Source organism: Pongo abelii, chromosome 13 (genome assembly GCF_028885655.2).
Source record: "Pongo abelii isolate AG06213 chromosome 13, NHGRI_mPonAbe1-v2.0_pri, whole genome shotgun sequence".
Taxonomy (NCBI): Eukaryota; Metazoa; Chordata; class Mammalia; order Primates; family Hominidae; genus Pongo; species Pongo abelii.
The window spans coordinates 100,207,733-100,225,140 of NC_071998.2; the positions used below are offsets into that span (position 1 = coordinate 100,207,733).

Here is a 17,408-nt window from a genome sequence, read left to right on the forward strand (position 1 = left end):
GGGGTGGCGGGGGGGGGGGGGGGGGAAGCTCCTTTCACTCATTCGTTAATGTCAATTTCTCGCGAGGCGAGATCCCAAAAGGCGCCACATTCAGATATTAAAACCCAAGCTGCATACTAGAATACCGTGGGGGAGTACTTTTAAAGAACCAATGCCCCGATTCTGTTTTACTGATTTATTTAACAGATATTTTTAAAGTGTTTGCTTTGGTGTATCTGACAGGATTTTAAAGAGAGATTACCATGTAACAGGCCCTATTCTAAGTGGCTCACTCCTATTAACTCATTTAATCCTTAGAACAACCCTACAAAGGAGGTCTTATTATCCTCATTTTACCAACAGAAAAACTGAGACAGAGCCGTTAAGTACGTAGCCAGAGTAACACAGCTACCAAGTGGCACAGGCAAGATTCAAACTCAGGGATTCTGGCTCCAAAGGCTATACTTTTATCTACCATAGTATTTGGCCTGAGGAAAGAACTCTTGGCACTTTTCAAACGTTCCTCATAAGCCTGTAATTTGCAGCCGCTGTTGACAACTGTTTGTGCAGGTTTCGCTGTGGACGCAATCTAAACTCTTAAAAGAGTCGTAGATCAAAGTCTCAAACTGCCACTGTTTCTTTTTGAGACTTGATGTCATGTCAGTTAAGCCCCCAATCTCAAATTTTCCTCTGTCACATGGCGATGATAATAATAATAGCTTTTGCTTTAGGGTTATTGTTGGGGGGAAAGGGAAACTCTGGGGCGGTACAAGGCGCTCCTGTTCTCCTATTGGAAAAGTGCTGGGATCCAAGCCTGCTACCCATAAAATATCCCAATCAACATTTTGATTAAAAAAAAAAAGAAAGCCCTGACTGAGTACTCAACATGTGATTGCTTCAAACCCTGCAAGTTGTCCCTTTCCTGTTTCAATAAGTATTCCTATTAATTTCAACATAATTTTTGTTTCCCTTCTAAAGCAGACAAGACAGGTATCATAATCCACAGTTTGCAGATAAAGAAACTATTGCTTGATAGATTTGGAGGCAAAGGGATTTAGTAAAGGAAGTAAAGGGAAAAGTAATTCCCTATCCATCTCAATTGTAAGTTTTAGGTTTCAGTATTTCAGATGGCCTTTGGAGTTTTATAACCAAAACGAAGGTTTAGTCGCTCACCACTTGCAGATTCCAATTAACAAGAGCAAGGTCTGGTATAAAGAAAGTGATGTATTCCAAAGCTAGCTTAGGGGAAGAAGTACAGGTTTCCTCCCTAAGGGTACTGTTTCAATTGTGGAGCAGAAAGCAGGCACTTTTAAAGTGAAGGAAGCAAGCAGTTGTCAGGGGAGGGGTCTGCATGCCTTATCTACTGGGTGGTCAAGCTGGTTACTGCTGGCATCTTCATTGGCAGGACTAAGCCAAAAATCCCCCAGATGGAAGAGAGTTTCATATTTCTCAAGGCAGTCTCCCGGTGAGATCTTGGCTCACTGCAACCTCCATTTCCTGGCTTCAAGAGATTCTCCTGCCTCAGCCTCCCAAATAGCTGGAATTACAGGTACCCACCACCATGCCTGGCTAATTTTTTTTTACGGGGTTTCACCATGTTGAACAGGCTGATCTTAAACTCCTGACCTTAGGTGATCCACCCACCTCAGCCTCCCAAAGTGCTGGGATTACAGGCACGCACGACCACACCCGGCTAATTTTTTGTGTTTTTAATAGAGATGGGGTTTCACCATGTTGACCAGGCTGGTCTTGAACTCCTGACCTCAAGTGATCCACCTACCCCAGCCTCCCAAAGTATTGGGATTACAGGCATGAGCCACGATGCCCAGCCAGTGCCCAGTGTTTATAACTCCTCTCGTGAATAGTTCCTTCCATGTCTGGACTTCAGTCGTCTAACCACATGGGTTCAAAACCCATCCAATGGGTCAGTGAGGGAACAAAGACTGAACCCTCCTCTCTGTCCTACTCCAACCAGAGACTCTCTTCCTTTAGTTACAAAATGAGAGCTCCCATGTTACACAACAGAAGCATTTATCAGTGGATGCAAGCCGAAACGGGACAGGACATGGGGTGTTAATGCTGCCTAAATTGTGTTGGGCCACAGTTTAGCAACAACTCAGCAAATCAAAAAAATGCCCTGTCATGGTGCTTTGCTTCCAAGTCTCAGTGAAAGTGAAAATTGCTGAACATTTCAAGATTGTTCTAATGGCCAAAGCCATAGGACCAACAGGTGTCACTCAGCATTTCTAGTCAATGGAACTGTAACAGAAATGAAGGCTGAAGCACTAGAATCTAACTATACTAGACTAGTCTTTATGTGGCCTAGCACAAGGCTGGGTTCACACAGGGTTTCACTCACCCCTCCTGTGATTGTCCTTACCACACTGTGGTCAAAGTTAGTGGTTTCTGTGTCTGTCTCCCTACAGAGCTCCTTGAGAGCAGGGACTGGGTTTTCTTCGTTTCCGTGGGCCCAGCACCTGGCACAGCATAGGATGTACTGAGTAGGAGCTCAGTGTTTGCTGAGCAAGAGAATGAATGAGTGGCGTCCTTTCAAAAAAAGCCTGTCTGCTTCCTGAGAGAAATGATATTGAAAGCTGGGGATGTTTCTACTGAGCATCCATGTGGTTGAGAACAGAGAAAAATTAAAATACTGGGACATAAGACCTAAAAACTAAATTTGAGAAAGAAGCCCATTGTCCACTCAAATCTCTAGGTCAAAGGTCATATGATTTTAGGTGTCTCCTCCAAAATACGAGGCTACTTGGGTTCTCTCTGTTGGCCTTAACATAACAACTCACTCCAACAACCTCAGGGACAAACAGCCTCCACTGGCACGCAGGATACAGTAGAAGTGAAAGACATTCAGAGTCGTGGATCAAGCTGACCCTGGAGACCACACTGCCTCTTGCTTTCCAGTTGCATGAATGAATGAATTTTGTAACCATTTAAGCCAGTTTTAGTTAGGTTTCTATTACTTGAAACAGAAAGCTTCCTGATTTATAAAAATGGTTGCTGTGAAGGTGAAATAAGAAAGTATGTATAAAAGCAGCAGCACCGTGTCTCTGACATGGTGAGAATCTGACAGTGACTCTCAGGGTAACTCTTAGTTTTGTCCTAGAAAAGATAAGGGGTATCTCTTAAACAACGGATACTCCCAAGGTATCAAGATAACATCCACCAGAGATATTACAAACACAGGCAGAGAGAGGATTCTCCAGCATTGTGTCTGTTTTAGAGCTCTTCAAGTGTCTCCACAAATTTACTAAGGTGTGCTGAGTATCTGCTTTGTACCAAGTCCAGTGCTTACAATGTGGTATGTGCGTTGTGTATAAGGTATTATGTACAATGCAGAAGAAGTGATCATGTGAAAATGAAATCAGGGTGACATGCATTCAGATTCCAAATCTGCCACTTATTATCTGTATAATCCTGGACAAGTTACATAGCATCTCTGAGCTCATTTTCCTCATCTATAAATGGTGCATGATCCTTGTTCATAAGGTGGCAGTAAAGATTAAATTGGAGAATAACATATATTAAACACCCAGAGGCCAGGCGCGGTGGCTCACACCTGTAATCCCAGCACTTTGGGAGACCAAGGCAGGCGGATCACCTGGGGTCAGGAGTTCGAGACCAGCCTGGCCAACATGGTGAAGCCCCATCTCTACTAAAAATACAAAAATTAGCCAGGCATGGTGGTGGGCGCCTGTAATCCCAGCTACTCAGGAAGCTGAGGCAGGAGAATCGCTTGATCCTGGGAGATAGAGGTTGCAGTGAGCTGAGATCACGCCACTGCACTCCAGCCTGGGCGACAGAGCGAGGCTCTACCCAGGACGTTGTGGTATCTCTCCATGGTCCAGGGCCACCACTTTGTGCAATTCCAGGGATAAAATTCACATCTGGGGGCACTATTTACATTTGGTATCCCGTGCAGTTGTGCAACAACTGCCAAGAGCATATTGAGCTCCTTAGACCAACAACCATACATTGGACATCTTTTCTATCTTCATAGGACCAGCCTTCCAGATACATAACTCTCCAGTCTGTACCTTCACCACTTTTGTGGTGCCTCCTAATAGGTTCCTAATAGGTGTCTTTGCTCCCAATCTTGTCCCTTTCACTAAAAGGATTATATTTCTAAAATAGACACTTAGTCATGTCACTCCTTTGCTAAAAGTGAATTGCTGGTGCTTCCCCACTGCAAAAAGAATGGAAGCTTTTGCATGGTACATAATGCACTAGATGATTGAGCCCCAGCTCTTCCCTCTTGCCTATCTGGATAATTCCCATTCATCTTTCAAGCCTCAGCTCAAAATCATCTCCTTTGTGGAATTTTCCTGATCCAGGGAAACTTAGCAGCTACGTTTACCGTGTAGCACTTACAGCTACCTCTTCTCAAGTACCAACCACATTATATTGTAATCATTTTCACAAATATCTGAATTCCCCATTGGATCAAAAGTCATCGATAAGCTTTTTTGCATTTGCTCCAGTACTTTGCACACTTTTTTTTTAGTAATTAAAAAAGTGAGTAGACACCATATTATTGTAGAGGCTGCAAGATGTGCTGGAAAGAACACAAGCTTTTAAGGCAGACAGATTTGGATTATAATCCTGGCTCCACTGCTTTCTTGCTGTATACCCTTGGATAAATTAACTTACTGAGCATGTTTCCTCATTTGTACAAGAGAGATAAGAAATCTACATTGCAGAGCTGTTGTGAGGACTAGAACTAGTTTATGTAAATAACTAATATGGTACTTGGCCACAGAGTAGTTATTACTTACCTTCCCTTGGGCCCCTTTATACACAGCACTTAGCTGCCATGAACTGAACCCAGCTATGATGGTTACTTTACAATAGAAATTCAAACAGTGACTATTGGAATAGTTATAACAAGGTCTTTTATTACAATTACTGTAAACCAAGGCTGGCAATTGCATGGCATGTGAATTACTACTTTCCTTTGCTAAGTCCATGGCAAACATTATTAATCTATCACTGAACTATTACTGAAGTCTTTCTCTTTTTTTTTTTTTTGAGACAGAGTGTCGCTCTGTCACCCAGGCTGGAGTGCAGTGGCGCGATCTCGGCTCACTGCAACCTCCGCCTCCCAGGCTCAAGCAGTCCTCCCACCCCAGCCTCCCTAGTAGCTGGAACCACAGGCACATGCCACCACGTTTGGCTAATTTTTTTTGTATTTTTGGTAGAGACAGGTTTTGGCCATGTTGCCCAGGTTGGTCTCGAGTTCCTGAGCTCAAGCAATCCACATGCCTTGGCCTCCAAAAGTGTTGGAATTACAGGCCAAGATTTTTTTAAAATCTCAGTGGCTGAAGGATAAATGGTGCAAGCAAGTCTGATACCATCAGGCCTTGCCTGACTCCCTACCTACTTCCCCCTCATCCCTCCCACTCCCATAGCTGGACATGTGGCCCCTACTCACAGTGCAGGTCCTGCTAGTTCACCGAGTCAAGGGTAGCCTTTCCTGTCCTTTTGGTCTGTGCCATCCAGCTGCAGCTAACCTCCCATACAATGTCGTGCCATGTCAACGATTTACCAGTTAGTGAAATGTTTCAGTGAAAAGCTTATCAAATCAATTCAACCAACCTTGATGAAACTGACGTGCCTGGGAGAGGGCCAGATGAATAAAATGAAGTGTAGAGATATATAATTTTTTTTAAGTCTGCAACAAGCCACCTCCTTCCCTTCCTAAGGTAGGAAGAAGGTTGGTGTGAAGGATGGGCATTGCAAGCGGGACTTTGTGACAAACAATTATGCACTGAAAGCCAGAATTCCCTCTCTAGAAAGTGGCTGACCTTGACGGTCCATCACTGGTGGTTGCCCCTCTTCACAGGAATGGCTCACGCTTTACATGGATAGTTGAAGTTTAAGCCTTAGGGCTCAGGATTTGGAATTCTTAGCCCATTGCTTCCTTAGCTCTATTCCCTACGATATACTCACGCTAAGGCTGAGGCCACCCAGTGGAATAAACAACCAGCCTTCTGCTGCAAACCTGAGCAAGACTGAAAAACAGGAGATGGTGGATGCATTTCAAATTGCCCAGACTAGGCCAGGCACAGTGGCTCATGCCTGTAATCCCAGCACTTGGGAGGCTGAGGCAGGCAGATCACTTGAGGTAAGGAGTTCGAGACCAGCCCAGCCAACATGGTGAAACCCCATCTCTATTAAAAATACAAAAAATTAACTGGGCCTGGTGGCATGTGCCTGTAATCCCAGCTACTCGGGAGGCTGAGGCAGGAGAATTGCTTGAACCCAGGAGGCAGAGGTTGCAGTGAGCCGAGATCGTGCCATTGCACTCCAGCCTGGACAACAGAGCAAGATTCCATCTTGAAAAAAAAAATTGCCTAATTTTTCTTTTAAACAAAAAATGATTATTTATTTATTTATTTATTTTGAGACCTAATTATGAGACTGGCTGATTTTTGTATTTTTGGTAGAGATGGGGTTTTGCCATGTTGCCCAGGCTGGTCTCAAACTCCTGGGCTGAAGCAATCCTCCAGCATTGGCCTCCCAAAGTGCTGGGATTACAGGCATGAGCCACCACGCTGGGCCAGACTAATTTTTCTTTATGTGTAAAGAAACCATCTTTATTTGTAGAATAAGTCCTGCTGGTTTTGAATTCTAAGTGCTACATGTTTGTACACTCTGCACCACACTGGTGTCACTGCAGCCTCTAACTAGTCTTTAAGCTCATCCTCTTACTCTACTCCAATCAACATGGAAGCCAGCATGATCTTTCTAAAACACAAGCTAGTCTCTCCCCAAGCCTCCTTATCCCCTGTGGGAAGGTGTCAAAGTTCTTTACTATGATTTGCAAGGTCCTCTGTGAACAGGATGCTGCTCACCCTGCCTCACCTCTCCCCATCCTCACTTCATCGTTTATCCTCCGGCCTTGTGGTGGTAGGAATAATGACCCCCAAAGGTAACCAAGCCTTAATTCCTGGACCCTATGAAGCGTTACCCTACATTGCAAAAGGCACCTTGCAGGTATAATTAAGGATCTTGAAATAGGGAAATTATCCTGGGTTATTTCAGTGGGCCCTAAATATAATCACAAGTATCTTTATCAGAGGGAGATTAGACTACAGAAGAAAAAAAGGTCATCTGACCAGGGAGACAGAGACTAGAGTGATGAGGCCACAGCCTAAGGAATTTGGTCAGCTACCAGAACCTAAAAGACACAAGGAATGAATTCTATTCCCTGGAGCCTCCAGAAGGAACCAGCCCTGTCAATACCTTACATTTATTTTTATTTATTTATTTATTTATTTAGAGATGGAGTCTCGCTCTGTCACCTAGACTGGAATGCAGTGGCACAATCTCAGCTCACTGCAACCTCTGCCTCCCGGGTTCATGCGATTCTCCTGCCTCAGCCTCCTGAGTAGCTGGGATTACAGGTGCCCGCCACCATGCCCAGCTAATTTTTTGTATTTTTAGCAGAGATGGGTTTTTGCCATGTTGGCTAGGCTGGTCTCAAACTCCTGACCTCAACTGATCCACCAACCTCGGCCTCCCAAAGTGTTGGGATTACAGGTGTGAGCCACTGCGCCCTGCCACCAATACCTTAAATTTAGCTGTGTAAGATTCAGTTCAGATTTCTGGCCCCAGAACTGTAAGAAAATGTGTTTCTGTACTTTTAAACCACTATGTTTGTGGAAACTGTTTTCAGGAGCAATAGGAAACTAAGATAAGCCTTGTCAGATGACAATGATTCCAGAATACATCCTGCTGGTCTTTCGTCTGAGGCTTTTCTTGGTGATGCCCCTGTATACCCTTTGCCTAACATATTTCTACCCCTTTGTCTTAATCAATTTAGGCTTCTCTCACAAATTACCACAGATGGACTGGTTTCAGCAACAAAAATTTCTTTCTCTTGGTTCTGGAGGCTGGGAAGCCTGACAGCAGGTGCCAGCATTGTTGGGTTCTGGTGAGGGCCCTCTTCCTGGTTCAAAGATGGCCAGTTTCTCATTGTGTACTCACATGGTGGAGAGTGGAGAAAAGAAGCAAATTATCTCCTATCTCTTCTTATATGGACACTAATCCTATTCATGAGGGCTCTACCCTCATGGCCCAATTACCTACCAAAGGCTCCATCTCCAAATACCACCACATTGGGGATTAGGGTTTCAACATATGAATTTGGGAGGAACAAATGTTCAGTCTATAGCACTCCTTCCTTAAGGTTCACTTCGTATCGCCACCTGCTTTCCTAGTTGCCTCAGGCTGGTTGAGGACCTCCACTCAGGTTTAGCATCAGACCTGAGCTTTTCCTTACCACTGCATTCACCACAAGGTACTGTCATGGTGTGTGTTTGTCTGACTCTCCAAACAGGCCCCCAGGGTGAGCCCCAGGGTGGGGGCAGAAATCAAGAACTGTTCTTCCTAGAGTCCTCTCTGTGTAATGTCTAGCACAAGGACCAGCACATAAGAGTCTTCGATAAATATTTATTGGCTGGGCGTAGTGGCTCACACCTGTAATCCCAGCAATTTGGGAGGAGGAGGTGGGAGGATCACTTGAGCCCAGGAGGTTGAGGCTGCAGTAAGCTCTGATCGTGCCACTGCGCTCTGGCCTGGGTGACAGAGAAAGACCCTGTCTAAAAATAATAATAATAAATAAATAAATATTGATTGATTGAATGAATGAATGGTTAAAGCTTCTTAACCTCCTGGATGCAGGTGACTGTCATGTCCATTGCAGTTCCTCTGTCTCTTCTTATAGCTTATCATCTGATCATCTGATCCTTGTACCCGTGACTGAGCCCTAAGAAATCTCCAAGTCAAACATTAGCCAGGATCAGGATTGATAGCTGGGCTATCCATTCAGGATACTGCAAAATAAATACTACATGGAACAAGCAGAATACTAAACAAAGGACAAAATATTTGAATTTTTTTTGTTTTTTGGTGAAAATTAGAGCTTCAAATGCAGAATGTGGTAATGCCTGATTCTTTCTTAACATGCCATTCCTTGATCTTCTCAAGCTAGCCCCTGTAGTACTAGCAGCTCAACGACCTCCCTGGTGATTCATTATGCTCTACAACTAAACTCTAATTATTCTCAACATATTATATGGTTTAGTGGCCAATAAGGCTGATTATTGAAATTGTTAGAGCTGGCCATGTGCAATTAACCAACTGATACACTTGAAATGGGATTATAGGCCTCCATTCACTACCTAATAAAGTATTAAACCAAAGCTATAAATGTAAGATTATTTTACAAATTGTTTCTCTACGGGAATTTTTACCTGATGACAGCAACATGATTTTCCTCTTTGTCAGACAAGACAGGCTATCGTCTTCTCCAAGGTCTATAGATTCAGGGAGAAATGAGAGTGACTTTACTGATGAAAGATTTAAAACCAGAAACAGAAAAGAAAAATGCACCAGAGCAAAGCAATAAGGAATTATAAACTAACTTTAATTACATCAACAGGAAGAATTTCAAACTATGTTATAATTCTTATTTTAAAGTTTAAATCTAATTAATATATTCTGACTAACATAATCATCCAAAGATAAAAGTATTTGTGATGGCAAATGGACAGAACAATCATTTAGGTAGCATCTAGGAATATTGCTACAATTACTTTACATAAATAGAAATCCATGTCTTTATTAGTAATGTGCCACACATCTTAGAGTAAAAATTTACATAAGATAGGCTTATAAATATACATAAATCTCAAAATTAATCACAATCGAACATTAGGTACACAATTGTTATAAAACAAATATAACCTATCAATGTCTATGTAAAGGCATAGTTTTTACAAAATAGTATTTTGTAGACAGTCTCAAAAAAGTATATTAATACTCCTGGAGCCAGATTGTTCCAGCATATCAGCATGTCTGTGGGAATAAGGCATCTGGAGAAGCTGCATTCACTCTTCCCCATGGCCAGGGCCTTCTATGTGATGAAACAGGTAGGATTCTAGTGACCTGGGTGAATGCTACACCCACTGCAGCACCCCATTACCTTAGAGAATCAATTACTCTCCAGAAGAATCCAACTGAATGGCTATCAGCCTAATAGCAAATATCTAGGGGAAAACTGAACACATTAATCAAGCAGCAGTGTATTTTATGTTAAAAATCCCAAATAGCTTGATGAATCCATTACATTTTGAGTTGCCAGACATACTTAAAATCACACTAACCTAGCCACTATTTTCATGAAGAGGAACTTATATGCAAGTCTTTTATTAAATATAAAAACAAAGAAATCTAACTTGAAACCAAATAACTGGATACTTCAATAACTGAATAAGGAGCCTAATTAAATACAAAACCTGTATAGGTTGCATCAACATGCCAGTTACTCAGCTAACACTAGTCTTGGTTTCTTAACTAACAGTATAGAAAAGTCACATTCAACAGTGGTACTTTATATGTTCTTAACAATTCATATAATGTTGAATGGAGGGGCAAGGCTTAGTAAAAGATCCAGGAATCCTTTCTACAAACTACATTGCTATAAACTCAAGCATAGTTTTGCCTGTAATACGCATAATGTTCTATCTCTTGGGTTTTAAAGTAGGCAAGAGATCAGAAACAGAAACAACCTTGACAAAGACCTTCAAATGCTCATGGTGTGTATATACAGGCATTTGTGTATAAACACACACCATCATGTATGTACAAATATACAGATGCTCCTCAAGTTACAAGAGGGTTATGTCTCAGTAAACCCATCAATTGTAAGTTGAAAATATCATAAGTCAAAACAATTATGGGACATAACCCCCACTGTAAGTTGTAGGAGTGTATCAAATGTATATCACTTTCATATCATCATTAAGTTTGAAAACTCTTAAGTTGAACCATCCAAATTCAGGGATCGTCTGTGTATATAAACACACGGAGAACCACCTAACTGTTCACTAAACATAACCAATTCTGTTTAGAGAACAAGGACATACAATTATACACAACAGCAAAGTATACACATCCCAGCCTTTGGCCTAGTGCAGTGGTTCTCAAACATTTTTCCATTATGGTACATAAGGTAGATGCCACATCACATGTGTAAAACACTCCCATGGTGCAGCAGATTTTGATACAACTTTATTTTATTTTATTTATTTATTTATTTTTTAGATGGAGTCTTGCTCTGTTACCCAGGCTGGAGTGCAGTGGTGCAATCTCGGCTCATTGCAAGCTCCGCCCCCCGGGTTCACGCCATTCTCCTGCCTCAGCCTCCTGAGTAGCTGGGACTACAGGCACCCACCACCACGCTCGGTTAATTTTTTTTGTATTTTTCGTAGAGATGGGGTTTCATCGTGTTAGCCAGGTGGTCTCGATCTCCTGATCTCGTGATCCGCCCACCTTGGCCTCCCAAAGTGCTGGGATTACAGGCTTGAGCCACCGCACCCGGCCGATACAACTTTTTAAAACATCTCTAGGTTAATGAATTACTCTGAAACACTGAAATCCTTACCATGAAGAGCAGTTCAGCAGTAATGGTTGACCACGATCACCACACTTAACTTAAGACAAAACTGCTGCTTAGCCAGCTCTGTACTTTACTGCCACCACTTTTGCATCAATTCCAGAAAATATATTAGAATGCAAGAGCATGAGAATGCCCTGTGCCACTTATTTATAAAAATAAATCAACAATAATTTATTTTAAAAACAAATTATTCACTAACTTTGATATTCTTACAACTAACCAGTAATAATATGTTACTGGCAGTATCCTTTACAACTAATCATGACATATTGGTGTGTCCCTATCTAAGAACAAGGGTGGGAAAGCCACAGTCCATAAGCAAACCCAGCCTGCTTCCTGTTTTTGTGCAGCCTGCAAGCTAAGAATGGTCTTTGGATTTTTTTAATGGCTTTCTGAAAAAAATCAAAAGGAAAACATTCGTGACATTTGAAAAGTATATGAAATTCAAAGTTCAGTGTCAATTAAGTTTTATTGGAACATAGCCATGCTCATTCACTTATGTATTATTTATAGCAGAGCCAAACAGAGACTGAAAAGCCAAAAAACTACTATCTGACCCTTAACAGAGAAAGTTTGCTGACCCCTGGACTACAGCTAAGAATGACACACAACCTCAGTGGTCACGTCTCTTATGCACAAAATCCTGAATATAGACAGTAAACTTAATTCCAGAAATAGTAGTAAATACCATCTAGGATGGAAATCCATTCCTGAGTTGTCCAAACTTTCTGATTTCTTTAATGACAAAAGCCAACTTAATTAAATACAGCTTCTGCATTTTATCTGAAATCATGTTTATATATTCACCTTTTGACTCAGTGGAGCAATAAAAAAAAGCACTGGGCTCCAAGTTAGAAGACCTAGGTTTTAGGCAATTCCTTTTAAATTGTTACATTGTTAAAAATGTATTTAGGTCTTGTTTGATCTGTGGATTAAACCTATTAAAAGAACTAAAATGACTGGTAAAATAAAGAATCAAAATGCTTTTAAGCAGAGAAGAAAGTTCATATAGAGTAAAACATGCTCCTTTCCTCTAAATATAACTAAAAAGTCCTCCGATTAATTGTAAATTACTAAATGGGGGAAAAAAGGCACCTAGCTAATTGGAATGTGGATACTGGGTTCTATTTAATAAAAGTTTTAATGGATATGCACGAAGGTGCATGAATGTGTAGGAAATCATATCACCTCCTTAAGCTTCAGCTGCACCTCTGTAAAATAAGAGCATTGGATTAAATGGTCTCTAAAGTCCTGGCCAGCACTGGTAATTTATGTCAAGTGACCAGCCTCAGTTTTTTCATCTGTAAAATTGGATAAATAATAGAATCTACTTCCTATGGTTGTGGTGAGGATTAAATGAGTTAATTCATGTAAAGTGCTTAGAACAGCACTAAATTTATTTCACTAGCATTATTATTAATCTATTCAGGTACTTTACAAAAAACACTGGTTGGGCATCTCGTCTGTGACAAGTAGTATATTAGAAAATGGGAATACAGACATAAAATAGAAGTTGATTCTCTTATATTAAGTAGGGATGAATGAAACTGAAGTCTACGGAATTATCACTTCAGCATGTCTATCGACTGGTAGTTCTCTGAGATAATAGTCAAAGGCCATTCTGTATCACTGGTGTGAATTCTTATTTCTGAAAAATGACTATTGTTAGTACTGTTACTAAGGATGTTTCTATTTATGTTTCAAAAGACAAAGTTCAATGTTTGCTAACATAATTATTTATGGTTTGAGCACAGGAGGAAGAATATAAAAATGTTGGCCAGTCTCCTAATATACATGAAATGCAAGCCTTCTGAACCAAACAAAATTGCCATAGAAGTATAGTTTCACATATACATTCATTCCACAAATGTTTGCTGAGTACCTGCTATGGATAAATGTCTGCTACAATGACGAGTAATCGTCTCTGCATTAGGGAGATAACAAGGAGCACAAGCCAGCAATTCTAGAAAAGTATAATGAGCATGTTGATGAGGAAGCCCAATGTGCTATGGGAGCATTTGATAGGGGCCTGGACCTATGTAGTCCAGAGATTTGGAGGAAAAAATATTTAAGTTGTGACCTGATAGGTGAATAGGAGTTCATCAGGCATAAGAGGTGGAGAATATGAACAAAATGAGAGGTGAGATAGAGCAGGTCTGAAGAACTGAGAGCCTCTCAGTCTTGCTAAGACATAGCAAGTGAGGAGGAGTGGCAAAAGATGATATTGCATGTCACAGAAATGGCTTGCATTTTACGTTAATGGCACTGAGAAGTCACTAAAGTTCTAAGCATAAATAAGCAAAATCGGTAATCAAATGAGAAATCATTAGTGAAATAATTAGCTTGATTAGAAATGTAAGCGGAAGGAAGCTGCATTCACTTCTTCCTTCCCTGCCTGCTACTAAGCTGAAGTCTCTCTTTTGTTTTAACCTGTTTGTAGCTCAAATATTATACACATAAGAGAGAGAAATATAAAACTATTTGCTTCTTATTTACAACATGGCTGCCTGCATATCAGTATCTTCACTACTAAACAGCCACTAGAGCTGAGAAGATAAGACACAGGCCAGACTTAGCCATGCCCAGAGTGGAGTCAAGGACATGAACCAGGAGACTTGAGTTTGAATCCTACCCAGTTCCATTATGCACTTGATGTCATTTAATTTCTCCCCATCTGCAATGAACAGTATTTCTCCTCCGTCCCTCCTCAGAAGCTTTTGGTAACTGTGTTTGTTGATGTTTTCCTTATTTTGGTTCAACTCCAGGAGAATGTGAAAGCTCTCCCCACAGGCAGACTTTCAACCTGTGACATGAATCTGGAGGGTGGTATTAGAAATCACAATCACCAGTGTTGTTCAATCATAAAGCCCACGAAGTTGGAACCAGCTTTAAAGCAACAAGGGCAAGCCAGAGAACTCTAGAATGCCACAGTGGAAATATCTCAGCAGCACTAACTATACCTGCAGACTTCTCTCCTCAAAATGGGCAGTTAGCACAGACATTTGGAACAAAGAACAAAGGAGTCCTTTGGGGCTCCTAATGTCAAGGCATTATTATGAATTATGCTGACTACCTGTCCAGTTTATAAGTCTGAACATTTTATTTTACTTATTTTTTTGAGACAGGGTCTCCCTCTGTCACCCAGGCTGGAGTACAAGTGGCACAATCTTGGCTCACTGCAAGCTCTGCCTCCCAGGTTCAAGTGATTCTTGTGCCTCAGCCTCCCAAGTAGCTGGGATTACAGGCATGCGCCACCACACCTGGCTAAATTTTGTATTTTTAGTAGAGACAAGGTTTTGCCATGTTGGCCAGGCTGGTCTCGAACTCCTGACCTCAGCCTTGGCCTCCCAAAGTGCTGGGATTACAGGTGTGAGCCACCGCGCTCAGCCACAAGTCTGAACATTTTAAATAGATATTCTAGGTGAATTCACTTTATGGGTCATTTTTCCATTTTCAGTTTTTTTTTAAAAAGCCGCCTCATAAAAAAAATTCTACTTAGAATCTCTACAGTCTCAAAAACTGTTGGCTTATTATTAAAATGCCCTAAATTTTTACTAAGATGTTTTGTCTGATATAATACATTTTTAGGCCAGGCACAGTGGCTCACACCTGTAATCCTAGCACTTTGGGAGGCCAAGGCAGGTGGATCATCTGAGGTCAGGAGTTCGAGACCAGCCTGACTAAAATGGTGAAACTCCAGCTCTACTCAAAATACAAAAAAATTAGCCAGGCATAGTGGCACATGCCTGTAATCCCAGCTACTCAGGAGGCTGAGGCAGGAGAATCACTTGAACCTGGGAGGCGGAGGTTGCAGTGAAGCTGAGATCACACCATTGTACTCCAGCCTGGGCGACAAGAGGGAAAATTCATCTCAAAAAAAAAAATACATTTTTAATCATACTTAATGTATGCTGGCTCTGACAAGAGAATTCACTATAACCACAGATGAATACCTTAGTTTTATAAAATTCAGTGGTAGAAAAGTTCAAATTCTAACTGCTAAGAATTCCCTTTTTTTTTTTTTTTTAAGTATCATTAACACAACTTTACATCTTCAGGAATGCTCACAGTTTGGTCTCTAACCTTTCCAAACAGCAGTAAAAATGTTTTCCCATAACTACTCTCTAACTGAGAAGAAATTTCAAATAAATATTATTTATTTATTTAGTTAGTTATTTTTGAGACAGAGTCTGGCTCTGTCACCTAGGCTGGAGTGCAGTGGCACAATCTCGGCTCACTGCAACCTCTGTCTCCTGGGTTCCAGGAATTCTCCTGCCTCAGCCTCCCGAATAGCTGGGATTACAGGTGTGCTCCACCACGCCTGGCTCATTTTTGTACTTTTTAATAGAGACGGGGTTTCACCGTGTTGGCCAGGCTGGTCTTGAACTCCTGACCTCAGGTGATCTGCCCGTCTTGGCCTCCTAAAGTGCTGGGATCACAGGCATGAGCCACCGTGCTCGGCCAAAATTTCAAATAAATATGAACTATTTTCATATCATTATATTTTCCTCCAATCTCCCCATTGGCTGTGTAAATATCCAAAAGCACTTCTGCTTTACGGAAATTTGAAAGTTCTTCTGCCCAAAAGGCTACTGTGAACTTACGACATTCAGTAAAGTTCTCCCTAGTAATATTCAAAATAACTGTCTGTGCTATAGCACTCATAGTAAAGACTGTTTTGAGACATGATTTCTATACCTAGTTCTTTCTCTGCCTTTCAATTTGTCATTTCTAGCCAAAGTTATATGGTATATGGATCATAAAAAGGCAGTCTTTTTGGGTCTCAAATCCCATTCAGGAAGATGGCAATCATAATTTTCATCAATCCAACTCAGAGATGTTGTGAAGTTAAATAAGAAAACATATTTGAAAGTTCTTAGAAAAGGTGTAAATACGTTCCAAAAGTATAGGGTCATTATTAAACAATCTTCTTTGACTACAAAAGAAGCTTGTTCTTTCTTCCAAAAAGCTGTAATTATGTGAGCTTTTTTTTTCTTAAATAATTGAAGCTAAAATTATACTGGATATTCTTTAAAAAATATATTTATACTAAAGACTTCCCAATCCATGTAATCTGTTGGCCCTGCAGCTGTGGTTAGGGGGTTCCCATCAATAGGTAGAAGGTCAGAGCAACAATCAGAAGCAAACAAAATGGAGATGAGAAGGTTTGATAGGCAGCTGATGGCATAAAAATGTCTTCATACTTGTAAATACTGACAACACGCTCTGAAGCCGGCGGTGAGTCTATATCATGTCGAGTGATAGAGCCTTTAAGAAAAAAAGAGAAGGGCAAGGGGCAATTGAAAAAAGAACAGATTTATAATGGTATAGGCAAACAATGGAAAAATCAAAAGTCTATTTAGTGTTGAATACATAAGCAGTGGTTACAAAGATCTGGATTCAGGTATTTGAGTTATCAGAATTCTCTATCATTGTACATATAATGAAGAACATAGAAATTAGTTAAATTTATCCAAAAAGACTAGTTCTCATTAATCTGCCCTCCCCCTATCAGAACAATGCTGTTGGTCTGTTTCCTGGCATCTCAATTTTAAAACTACTAGTTATACAATATTGTATGATTATTGTATGATTGCCTCCTTTAAATGGCTCTAATGAGTTTTGTCTTATTAATACCCAAATGGGCAAACTATATTTTTATTTCAAACAGCAGAGACTACTAACTTTTTTCCCTCAAATCTATCTTGTATATATATGGATCATCAACAACTCCGGACAACACTACTAACGTCTCCCTTACAAATGGAAGCCCTCCTCTACTGTCTGTGGGACACTTAGTAGCCTGCCCAGGCCATGCCAGAGGGAGTGTGGTATACTGGGTGTGTGTCTGTGTGTGTCTGTGTGTCTGGCAGATTAGGGTAGAATGGTATAGAAAGTGGGATGATTAAAGTACCAAACAAGTCTTTGGATGGGAAACTTTCTTTTAATTTTG

The 17,408-nt window shown here is 40.9% G+C and overlaps 1 protein-coding gene across 1 annotated transcript in view; it reads right to left on the reverse strand.

Moving 5' to 3' along the window:
- Nucleotides 1–15,445: 15,445 nt before the first annotated feature.
- Nucleotides 15,446–17,408, reverse strand: part of FRRS1L (ferric chelate reductase 1 like) — a 30,790-nt gene continuing 28,827 nt past the window's right edge. Inside the window, exon 5 of the mRNA XM_024252338.3 lies at nt 15,446–16,723. Within this exon, the coding sequence (XP_024108106.3) occupies nt 16,551–16,723 (173 nt within the window). The 3' untranslated portion in view covers nt 15,446–16,550. The remainder of the gene's footprint in view (nt 16,724–17,408) is intronic.